The following is a 12,628-nucleotide window of genomic DNA, read 5'->3' as shown; positions in this document are numbered from 1 at the left end:
ATTAAAAAGATCACTTGCCCTTTGTATTTCCAATCGAATGAGCCCTTTTTAAGTTTCTACGAATACACTTTCTATAAAAACCTTATATGCCCCCAGGGCAAAACTTACAACCTTTGCCCTGAGGATTTTGGGGGTTTTTCATCCTCAAAGACATAATTTCCAGAATTATCTCAAAATTTTGATTGGACGTGTTTAGGGGAATGGTGGGCATGAGACGGGGGTTAGTTGCTCCTCGATCACTGTTGACTATTAAAAAGGGCACTAGCCCTTCCAATTTCCAATCAAATGAGCTTTTTTAGAAGTTTTTATGACAAGACTTTTTATAAAAACCTTATATGCTCCCAGGGCATAACTTACAACCTTTGCCCCGAGGGCTCTGAGGGGTTATCATCCTCAGAGATCTAATTTCCATAAATTTTAACTACGTTGCACAAAATGGATATCTTAAAATTTTGATTGTGTGTGTTTGGGGAAATGGTGGGCGTGAGAGGGCGTCAGATGCCCTGCAAGTACTTTCAACTATTAAAAAAGGCACTAGCCCTTTCGATTTCCAATCGAGTGAGCCCTTTTTGAAGTTTTTACGACAACACTTTCTTTATAAACGTAATATGCTCCCAGGTCAAAACTTGTCACCCTTGCCCTGACGGCTGTGGGGGAGTGTCATCCTCAAATACATAATTTCTGGACCTTTGAACTAAGTCGAACAACATAGCTATTTAAAAACTTTGATTAAATGTGTTTGGGGAAATAATGGAATTGACAGGGGGTTTAGTTGCCCTCCAATCACTTTCGACTAATAAAAAGGCCACTAGCTCTGCGAATTTCCAATCGAATGAGCCCTTTTTGAAGTTTCTACGACAAAGCTTTCTTTAAAAAACCTTATATTCCCCCTAGGGCATAACTTATAACCCTTGCAGTGAGGACTGTGGAGGGAATGTCCTCCTCAAAAACATAATTTCCAGATCTTTCGTTTCTACGACAATGCTTTCTATAAAAACATTATATGTCCCCAGGGCACAACTTACAACCCTTGTCCTGAGGGTTGGGGGGAGGAGCTTCCTCATCAAAAACATAATTTCCATGTGGAAATTACAAAATGGCTATCTTAAAATTTTGATTGGATGTGTTTGGGGAAATGGTGGGCGTGGAAGGGGTGTTAGTTGCCCTCGAATCACTTTCGACCATTAAAAAAGGCACAAACCCTTGCAATTTCCAATCGAATGAGCCCTTTTCGAAGTTTCTAAGACAACTCCTTTGATACAAAGTGCCCTGGCCTAAACAAAAATAAAAAATAAAAAATAAATTAATAATATATTGTGCCAACATCATTCTTTACTTAGGCATCGCTATTGCGCTGCCTATGATTATGGCTGACATAAGCATGCAGTATGTACCACCAAAAGGGACAATTCTATGTTCATTTGCAAATTTTTATATTTGTTTTTTTCTTATTGTTTCTTATTCTTTATTTTGTTTCATATTGTTTACTATGACCTCTATAATCATGTAGTCTGCAACAACAAAAGAGTCAAGACTATTTTTGTTCATTCATTACTTATTCGGTTTCATTTCTTTTTTCTTCTTCTTTGTTCTTGTATATCTTTTTCTTACAAAAGGGTTCATTGTAACGAACTGTAAGTAAGGAGCGACGCGGCATATCGTAATATATATATATATATATATATATATATATATATATATATATATATATATATATATATATATATATATATATATATATATATATATATATATATATAGATATAGATATAGATATAGATATAGATATATATATATATATATATATATATATATATATATATATATATATATATATATATATATATATATATATATATATATATATATATATATATATATATATATATATATATATATATATATATATATATATATATATATATATATATATATATATATATATATATATATATATATATATATAAATTAAATAAAAAAAAATAAAAAAAAGTTTTTCAACTGATCAACAGATTGTGATTAAGGGGTCATTTTTAAAGAATTGGAAAAAAATTCGAACTTTAGCTTTAAGACAAGGTATTGACTAGGGTGCGAACCCCCTAATATACATGTCAAAAATTTATGAATATAGAAGTTCGTTACGTAAGTTAATTCGTAAGTTACGTATATTTATTACTAATAAAAACGTTCGTAAATAAAATTAAACAAGTTTCGAGAAAGCCATTTAACCAAATAAAAGTACAATTAATATGCAATTTTTATTTTAATTATTCATGTACGGTGAGCCAAAATCAAAAACTGCATTAATTCAAAAACGTTCAAAAATTAAATTAAAAAAAAACAAGTTTTTTTAACTGAAAGCAAGGAACGACGTTAAAGCTTAAAATGAACAGAAATTATTCCGTATATGAAGGGGACTTTCCCCTCCTCAACGCCTCGCTCTTTACGCTAAAGTTTGACTTTCTCACAACTTTATTTTTTTTAAAAATGAAAAACTTTAGCGTAAAGAGCGAGGCGTTGAGGAGGGGACAGCACCCTTCATATACGGAATAATTTCTTTTCGTTTTAAGTTTTAACGTCGTTCCTTACTTTCAGTAAAAAAACTTGTTTTTTTTATTTAATTTTTTTTAAGGTCAAAGTTTTTGGAGAAGAAAAAAATTTGAAATAAGGCAAAAACTAGGTGGGCACCCACCTATATATCACCATATAAAGATATGGGAATTGTAGAAAAAACTGTGAAACAGGGTGATTTTTTGGGATGGAGATAATTTCGGAGACCACACTGTTTTTCCATGACGATAAAATAAAAGTTCAAAATAGGGATAAAATCCTTTTTAATAGACAGTGTATAGGAATTCACAAAATACCAGATATTTTGGTCACTGTATATGTGACCGAAATATCTGGTATTTTGTGAATTTCTATACACTGTCTATTAAAAAGGATTTTATCACTATTTTGAACTTTCATTTTATCGTTGGGGATGGAGTCATGCTTAGGATCGGGAACTTATCCCTTGCTAGTGGGAATAAAAATTTGCAGCTGAAGTTTTACTTGGTCTTTGTTATATACTTGATTCTTCATAAAAAAAAATTATTAGAGAATAAGCCAAAGTCTCAGTTTTTAATATACCCTATTAACGCACTAAGAACATCCAAAATAATATATTTTTTCCCCCTGGACCAATTTATATCTGAAAACAATAATTTCCTCAGATGCTTCTGATTATTTATTTGAAAATTGTGAAGTTTTTAAGGCAGTGCTCAGGGCCGTATCCAGGATTTTTGTTCGGGGGGGGGGGGGTAGAGAAAAATATTTAAGGCATCAAAAAAGTGTTTTTATGCATTTTGTTATGTTTTTGCGAGTCAGACAACTATTTTTGGGTGGGTGTCGGCCTCCCTAACCCCCCCCCCTTGAAAACAACCTAGGCGGTACTAAATTTTCGTCAGTGTTGCCTTATTGAACCGAAAAAATTATTATTCTGTAACAGTGGTCTTCTATATCTTGTTTGATAGTCTACTGTAGATTTTTTCTTCAGTTTTTCGCTTTCATGACGGGGTTTGTTCGTAGTTTAACCATTGATTTTTCTATCCCCGAATTTCTCAGAAGAAAAATTAGTTCTCTTAAATTTTCCTAAGTCAACGATTTGTATGTATCAGTTTGTTTCTTTACGGACCATATATATTTAGATTTCTTACTTTAGACTTTAACATAAAGACCCACCAGCGGCCAGATACATAAATATCAGAATTATTTTTTATAACTAATTTCGTTTTTCCTTCCTTTAAGCATCTGAAGACATGCTTCAAGTGACAGGAATGGATATGTCGTGATCAGATGTGAATTTATTTGTGATATTCACACCAGATACGGAACTCACCAGCAAGCTTTAATGAATATATTTTTCACGATTGTGTGTTTCTGTCACAGAAAATCGGTGTGATTCTAATGATGAGCAACTATAAGCAGTGAGCTTGTTTTAGAACAAATGAGTAACAATGAGCATATCAAGTTTCTACTAATGTTCTAAACGTTAGATTAGTATTACGTGAAAGTAATAAATTAGTAGAACTAATACAGATATTAAAGAACAGCTGATAATGGCAAATAATGTTCCAGTGTTCTCTTATACAATAGGCCTAATCTTACCGAAGAGTATTCAAAGCTAAGTTATGTTCCGAGCCCCAATTAATGGGGTGGAGGACATATTTTGAATTTTTTTTTCATCTGCTTTGAAAAAATTAAAAAAATGGCCCTCTAGACAGGGGTGTAAGTTCCTATGGGACAGGGAGGGGGCAAATGCCCTCTCCAGACCCAAGTTTTCCCACAAACCTAAGTTTTCCCCCTCCCCAGGTGAAATTTAGTTTCTACTAAAAACCTTGTCAAAATCTAGGTAAGCTTGCATAGTTCAAGTATATAGAGAAACAGGTCATTTTTCTTTATTTTATCTTTGCCTTTATGGTAATATGTGACTCATTTTTTAGTTTTCACTGTCATTTTCACTTGATTTGACAAAATTGGCTCCAACTTTGCCCCCACCCCCCTCGGGATTTTGACAAAATTACGCCACTGCCTCTAGGCTTAGGGAATATCATTTTTTACGTTCATTAAAAAATTACAAAAAAATAATAGCCCTCGCTAAACTTCTTATACTATGTTTTTTTTCAGATCTTCATTTTTTAGATCGAAAGTACATTATACTCAGGGGTGCCAATTAGGAAATGGTGGGCTGGTAATTAGGCCTTTTGATTTTGATAATTAGTTTGTTTTTTTCGCATTTTTTGATTTTCTGAAAAAAAAGAAAAGAATATGCATCAATTTAATTTACTAACTTTACATATCCACCAACAAAAGTAAAAAAAAAACTGACAACCCCCCCCCCCCCCGCTTCACCCTTTCTGAGTTTTTAAAATATTTTCTTTTGTATTTCTGTAAAAAGAAATCTTGTCCCCCTGACCCACTCATTTTTGTGAGTTGATACCACTGATTATGTCAAGTGTCTTTTGGTATTAGTTCCATTCGATGCTTTGTTTTTTTCTACATATAGCCAATATATTTCATATGTAAAAATATTTCAACTTAAATATCCATTTATTTATAGTTTTTACGGTAATTTAATGTTTGCTTGGCAGCCAATCTGACATTTTCTCACTTATTAATTTCATAATTTAATTTTGGTTTATCCTTTTATTATTTCTTAGGATCTAAGCTTTTAGTCGATGATTTTCATAAGTTTCCCTTTCAAATGGGTACAATTTAATTACCCCGCTTAGTCCTGAAATCGACTCCGAAATCGATTTTACCTAATTCGTTTTGTGTTATTTCTATATTTTCAACCTAATCCCTCTTTTTTATTCTTCATATATTCAATAGTGCATTAATTCAAAAGTCGCGTTACAGCTTTAGGTGATAAAGTGCGATATATTTCAAATGCAAAGTAACACTAACGAACTCGTGATCATACTCACGTAAGTGTGACTAGATGCAATAAGTTGGCATGGAGGGAAATGTAACATTGGCGCCCATAAGCTGAATTTTAGAGGGGGGGGGGCTTACATGGACAAATAGGCACTTCCAATGCCGTATAACAGAAAGCTCAAAACAAAAATGTAGAAATATAAGACAGGATCATTCAGACATGGGGGGTGCAGCTCCCCCCCCCCCCCAGACGGGTGCCTATGAAATCGGCTAAATATATGCCACTGGTCCTTCTTACCGTTTCTATATGGTTTGTTTTCATGTTTTTTTAAAAGCTTTTATCCTGTCTACCCTCCCCCTCCCCTAAAATATTCATTCTTGCATTATTGCAAGACTGATAATAGGTACCATCATTTATAATATGATGATCATGTTACCTATTGTGAATCTCCAGTTTAAATAAGTTATAGTTAGAATTTTAGAATTGGTGGAATTTTAGAAATGGAATTAGCGAGGAGAAAAGAGAGATTGTTTTCTGTACTTCTGTGATGAAAACTAAACTTTAATTTCATTGGCTTATTTCTGTGATGTATTTTCTTAAGCCAATCAAATTATTCCTTATTTTTAGAGACAAAATAACCCTGGTGTTTCAAGCTCATGCCTAAGTGTATCGAATAGGCTGATGGTCTGGCACGTACATACGCAGGGATGGGGTCTCGGGGCTTCCTATCTCCTTTCCCCATAATCCTAACTTTATTAGATTTCTGGGTACGTTTAAGCCAATAAAAAACTTTGTCCTGTTTTTACCAGTAAGTTCTTTGTTTCTCTGTGCTAATATTATGTATTATAGCGTATATTGTGCGTATTAGTTTGGATAGGGATTTCAAAATAATCAAGCGCCTTTTTTGCCTATATTTCAGAACAAACTTCTGACTCTTAGGGATCTGAGTCGTAAGGAGTTGTGTGTCAATATCTGGAGTTTTGTTAACAAGTTTTTTTTTTATGTTTATTGTGTTGATCCTCTTATATTACTCCTTAAGTGTTCCAAAAGTGCTCATTAGATAGCAGATTTACCGAGAGATTTTTGCTTCTTGTTCTTTCTTTTTTTCGATCATTATTCAAGAATAGGAAGCAAAATCAACGACTACTCAGATTAATTACCAAGGACAGTGAAAATCAGATGATTTTTTAAATTGATTAAATGAAACCTCCAAACCATATATATCTTAAATATTATGGAAAATTGGGAATTACATTTTTAATAAAAAAGACCTGCTGAAGGACTCTTCATTCTCAAGGACTCCACGCCCAAGTAAAAGGGGGGAGTAAAACTAAGAAAAAAAGAATGTGGACAAAAAACCAAGATAAAAGTATATGGCACCGAACTGGTGTTTTTCTTTGGTTTTTTTGGTTTGCGTTTTTACAAATAAAACCTTTGTCAAATTTAACCAGTTAGTTCTTTTTCTATTTTAACGGTTCAAAGTGGCAACATTGAAAAAATTGTGGTACTACCCTAAAATATTAATAATTTCGAAACAATCAAAATAAAAACTTTTTCCTTTTTCTCTTTCAGCAGCAACGCATAAATGAAAAAAGAGCTAATTCTATGCTGCAAACTTAACCAAAATATTTTATTAATGTCGTTTTTTTTTATTTTAAATCTCTCGATGTTAATATTACATAAAGAACACAAAACCGTATTATTTCTCAGTTTATGATAAGACGAAACATGCCCAGAAAATTTTGCAGCACATTTCAGTAGACCTAAGATGTCCTGTTATTTTAATGTCCTTGGTACTCTTCTTTAAATCTTCATTTTGAATCCAGATTTTATTTAAGTGTTACGGTTTTTATTTTAACAGTTTGCGGTTTCTTTTTTACTTGTTATTTAAGAAATAATCGTTGGATGATACCTAATGATTTATTTTTATGATTTGATCAATTTTGGCTGGAATACTTTTTTGTTTCTTGTTTTTTTTGCATCAATTTTAGAAATAACTACCGCTGTTTTTTTATTTATTTTTTTTACATATTTTTAGGTATTCGTTTATTTTAGGCTTTAAAGTGTTCAGTGGATAAAGGATTTACTAATCTGATTTTCCTGTTTTTGATATGTTATTGATATTATATTAGATTTATGAATTAAATCAATTTTGCTCAAAGATTCTGTTTCTTCAATGTTTTTCTTCTTCTATCCTAAAGTTAGATCTTATGACAACGATGTTTCATCAAACAACATAGGCCCATCATGTATAAAATACCAAGGACATGAATATTCAAAGTATTTTTGGCCCCATGATCCAATTTTCAGTCTATTCATGTCTGATAGTGATGATTTTATAACATTTTTATTTTGGTTCATTCAAAAATATCAAGTTGTTAGGGCAGTATCACATTTTCACCAGTGTTGTCGCATTTAGCTCTGTAGGTAAATATGGAAGACTAGTTAGCGAAATTTGACAACCATTTTAGTCTGTAAAATTCTTATATTCATAATCTATTGATTCCCGAAGAAAACTTCAAAGTAAATCTTTACCTTTTTATCCTATCCGGTGCCAAATGTTGTAGCTTACTTTTTGCCGATTTTTTACCCACATTTCCTTTTTCTAAGTTTAGCGCCTGTTAGAATTGAAAACTCCTTAATTGCATATGGAGGGTTTTTTCTCCACTAAGTACTGGATTCTCAATTTTTTTTTTTTTTTTTTAAAGATCAGTATGTGTCTGTTTTTTCACGTGACTGATTCAAAAAATCAGATTTCATTTTCATTGTCCTTGGAACTTTAAAAATTGGAATCATGTACACAGATTGTTCTTTCTTTTTAGGTTCTGAAATTATGTCTTTTGATTGCGCCCATGAGCTCGCTTAAGAGCTCAATACCACGCCTGTGTTGTTTAAAAGAGAGACTTGTGTATTCATATTCTCCCCAGAAACTCGGTCACCTTGCCTTGTACATTAGGGCTACAACCATATATTGTTATTTTCCGACGCTAACAAAATGGCGTTATATATTTTGAAATATGTTTCATTTGACTTCAGTCCCGACCGTCCTTAAAGGTAAACGAAGAATATCCGAGAACAATAATGCGCAAATTTATCCGAAAGAAGACCACGAGGGCAACACAACCAACTTGCCCTTCCAAGAGGAATTTTGGGATACGGGACTGACTCATCAATTAGACATGACTGAGCCACCCAAGTTCTAAGTTTTTGGATGGAGGAGAAGCGTGCATAGCTGTCTGGGCCGCAGGCAGCTTGATGCTGCAGTGAGCTGTTAGAAGTAGTAGCAGTATTAGTATCTCAGTGGCATTGTCTTTGGGATTTGAAATCGTCCGTGGCCTGCGACATTTCAGATTTTATCAAGATAAGTGATGCCGGAAATTCCGTGGAGATGTTTAATTTTGTACGAGTTAGATTGCGATTGGGATGATCAAGGTATTGAAAGGTTGTGTTTGAAGCCGTTGAGACATATACTCGCTGCACCATAGGGGCATAAGGGCTTTGAACTCGCAAGTGCAAGCTGCAAGTTCTTATTATAGTGATTATTGTTGCTGGTGATCAGACTGCCAAGATAAGGGAACCCATCGACCCACTGTTTCAGTAAGTTTTAGGTCTGCCTTAGCTGCAACCTGAAATCTTTCTGAGCAGCACATTGCCTTTGTTTTTGATGTTTTTATGACCATTTCAGAAAGAGCTAATCGCTTCGAAACCTTCATTAGCTGCGTTTTGTAGATCAGGATTTACAGTCAATTGACAATATCGTTGGCGTAGGCTATCTGGTCTGCCAGAAACCCTCCCCCTCCTCCTTTTTGTGTGTAGAGATTTCTTCCAGTAGGGAGAGGCCTGCTGTGAAATTTTTTTTAATAATTCTGGGTACAGAGGTATCCTTAAATTTGCCTATATGGTACAAGTGCTTTGAACTGGGACGCACGGTGGCTGGTGGTTACCCCCTACCCCCGGCAAATACCCCCACCCCTCCCACGAGGAAAATACCCTCCGTGGAAAATAAGGCTTTCCAAATTTTAGGAATTTTATTTTTGAGTTTTTTGTTTTAATTTCCGTAGGGGGAAGGAACTTTGGTACTTGTGTATTATGCGCCACTCACTCAAGTTTACGCTGTGTAAAATTCGAAAACTCACCGTTTTTTTCGTAGTTTCTTCGTTACTTTAGAAATAAATTTGGGCTATAGCTTTGCATATTAGGGGGGGGGGAGGTAAAGTATAGCGGTTCTTCATGCAAAATGTGCTTGGTATAATTGTTCTGCATATTAGATAGATATATAGATAGATAGAGAAGTGTATTTTAAAGCCAAATATACGGCCTTACAGAAGAATAGCGAGGTATCTGGAAATTTTGTTAACTAAATATATATATATATATATATATATATATATATATATATATATATATATATATATATATATATATATATATATATATATATATATATATATATATATATATATAAGTAATTGTAATGTTTCATTCAAGTATTTTTTTCCAAGTGTTAAGTGCTTTTTTTCAATTACCGTTTTTCCATGTATTAAATACTATTATTAGGTTAATGTACTGTTTCGTTTAAGTGTTTTATGATGATCGCTGATCAAAGTTTATGTTTATTTGTGCCTTTCATTTATGTTATTTCACTATGTTCATAGCCGTATATTTGGCTTTAAAATAAACTTCTCTATCTATCGATATGCAGAATAATTGTACCAAACACATTTTGCGTGCAGACTCGCTATACTTCAACCCCCCCCCCCCCCCCTAATATGCAAATATATAGCCCAAATTTATTTCTAAAGTAACGAAGAAACTAACGAAAAAACTGGTGTGTTCTCGAATTTTACATAGCGTAAACTAGAGTGAGTGGTTTAATTATTGGTCAGGGCACCGTATTTGTGGGGTTTAAGAATTTAATGCGTGAAACATTTGGAATTAGGTCTACAGGGAAGGAAGGACCAGCAAAATTTTGGATTTAATTTCGAGGAATACCGTAGGAAAATATTTTCGGGCAGTTATACCCGAAAGAAAGAGATTTTGGAAGATTAAAGGATTGACCAGGAGAGAAGTGTTTGAAAAATATTATTATAAACGTATTGGAATTGAGGGTTTTTTTCGTTTTCGTTTATGGTATTTATTGTTTTGTTTTTTAAGTTTTTTTTATATTTTTATTTTAGTTCGTGGCAGTTTTGTTTTTTAATGAAAAGAACTCTACCGAATCTAAATAGTGATGATAAAACGCACATATATTATTTTGAATGAGTATTTGGATCCGATACAAATAATCAAATGAAACTTGAGATAACAGAACTATTAAAGAATAAATTAAAATTAAAACGAAAAAAGGCAAGTTGATTAATCAAGTCAAACATTGAATAATAGAGGCTACAATAGAGGCATCGATACTTTTGTGGGTTCTAGGTGTTTACCCCCCCCCCCCAAAAAAAAATCCTGTTGGAAAATACGTCCAAAAAATATCCCCCCTCCCGACGGAAATACCCCCCCCCCTCCCATGGAAAATAAGGCTTTCCAAATTTGAGAATTTTATTTGAGTTTTGTTTTTTTTTTTTTTTCCGTAGGGGGCAAGAATTTTGGTACTTGTGTATTATACGCGACTCGCTCAAGTTAACGCTGGTGTAAAACTCGAGAACAAACCGATTTCCTCGTTTGTTTCTTTGAGCTTAGCGTTAGACAAGACAAAAACAAGTGACAGAATTGATGGGAAATGTATAATTTGGGCTATATATTTACACATAAGGGGGTGGGTAAAGTATTTGGACAGTTTGAAGTCATAAAACAATTCTTACATCATAATATGCAGAATAGTTGTACCTAACACATTTTGCATGCAGACCCGCTATACTTTACCCTCCCCCCCCCCTAATGTGCAAAAATATAGCCCAAATTATATATTTTCCATCTATTCTGTCGCTTGTTTTTGTCTTGTCTAACGCTAAGCTCAAATAAACTAACGAGGAAACCGGTTTGTTCTCGAGTTTTACACCAGCGTTAACTTGAGTGAGTGGCGTATAATACACAAGTACCAAAATGCCTTCCTCCTACGATAAATAAAAAACTCAAGTAAAATTCTCAAATTTGAAAGTCTCATTTTCCACGGGGGAGGGGGGTACTTTCCGCTGGGGGGTAAACACCGGCCACCACTTTTGTGAATACGACGGATGACCTTAAAAACCTATCATGCCAATCTCTTTCAGGAGCTAAAAAATGTTTGTGTTTTTCTCACTTTGTCTATATTACAACATTCTGATAATAACAGTGAATCGAGATAAATGAACGGGTTACTAATCAACGGTTTTAAAGGCTTAAGATATTAAAAAAAAGTAACGATGGTTGTCTACATTGTAACAAGGTCAAAATAGCTTAATGAAAACTGTACTACTGCTGCTATTACTAGCAACTCAGTGCAGCATCTAGCCACCCGAGACTAACACAGCTGCGTGCACATCTCATCTACTTCAATCAATTTCAAACTTTACTGATCTTCCTCCCATGAAGCTGCAATGTTGTTTAAATTCTTCCTTATGACCTAGCTCTACATCATGTGGGAACGACCATATTATTGTTTGGCTCTATAGGGATGGCCCAAAAGTACAATCTTTGGGAATATGCGATCTTGCATGCATAAAATGTGCTCTAGCTATCTCAACTTTTCTTTCAGTACAGCCCTAAAAATAGAGGTTCAAACCACTTTTGTCTCACAACTTGCTGGCTCAACCAGCGCTGTAGCATTACCGTAGTAAAGAGCCATAAACGTGCAATACATTAACTTTCTATTATATTTTTTAGAGCCACTTTTATGGAAGGGGTGGTCTTGGAAACTTGGGAGGGGACTTTTTGATTGAAAACGGAAAGTGATAGTACCCTTTTTAAGAGCCGAAAGCGACTGGAGGTTAACCAGCCTCCTCTATTGCCATTTTTAGCCCCCCTTTCCCCTATTGTCATTTTTTAGCTTATTTTGAAATATTGAATTTTTGAAGGTTTAGTTTTTAATTAATCTTATTTATTTAGAATCATCATAAAAAGCCGATTCTTTTGAAATATCTATTGTTATCACAGTTCTTTTTTTTTAGTTTTGTTCACTATTGGGCCGAGTCGCTTCTTACAGCTCGTTGCCACGAACTGTTTGATATTGGTATCAAAACTCCTTTTTCGGGTTCTGGCTACTATTAGTACTAGTAACTCCCTACT

At 33.8% G+C, this 12,628-nt stretch overlaps 1 protein-coding gene across 2 annotated transcripts in view; it reads left to right on the top strand.

The window, feature by feature from the left end:
- The window catches only part of LOC148942448 (LIM/homeobox protein Awh-like), a 135,018-nt gene extending 127,550 nt beyond the window's left edge, over positions 1-7,468 (top strand). For both annotated transcript variants that reach the window (XM_089103037.1, XM_089103038.1), the window contains one exon: positions 3,790-7,468. In XM_089103037.1, the coding sequence (XP_088959163.1) occupies positions 3,790-3,833 (44 nt within the window). In that variant the 3' untranslated portion in view covers positions 3,834-7,468. The remainder of the gene's footprint in view (positions 1-3,789) is intronic.
- Positions 7,469-12,628: the final 5,160 nt, after the last annotated feature.

The sequence above is a fragment of the Artemia sp. Qi Xiang Cuo genome, chromosome 17, assembly GCF_049724085.1.
Source record: "Artemia sp. Qi Xiang Cuo chromosome 17, ASM4972408v1, whole genome shotgun sequence".
Taxonomy (NCBI): Eukaryota; Metazoa; Arthropoda; class Branchiopoda; order Anostraca; family Artemiidae; genus Artemia; species Artemia sp. Qi Xiang Cuo.
The sequence above is the reverse complement of the archived record's forward strand: the minus strand, read 5'-3'. Positions and strand labels throughout refer to the sequence as shown.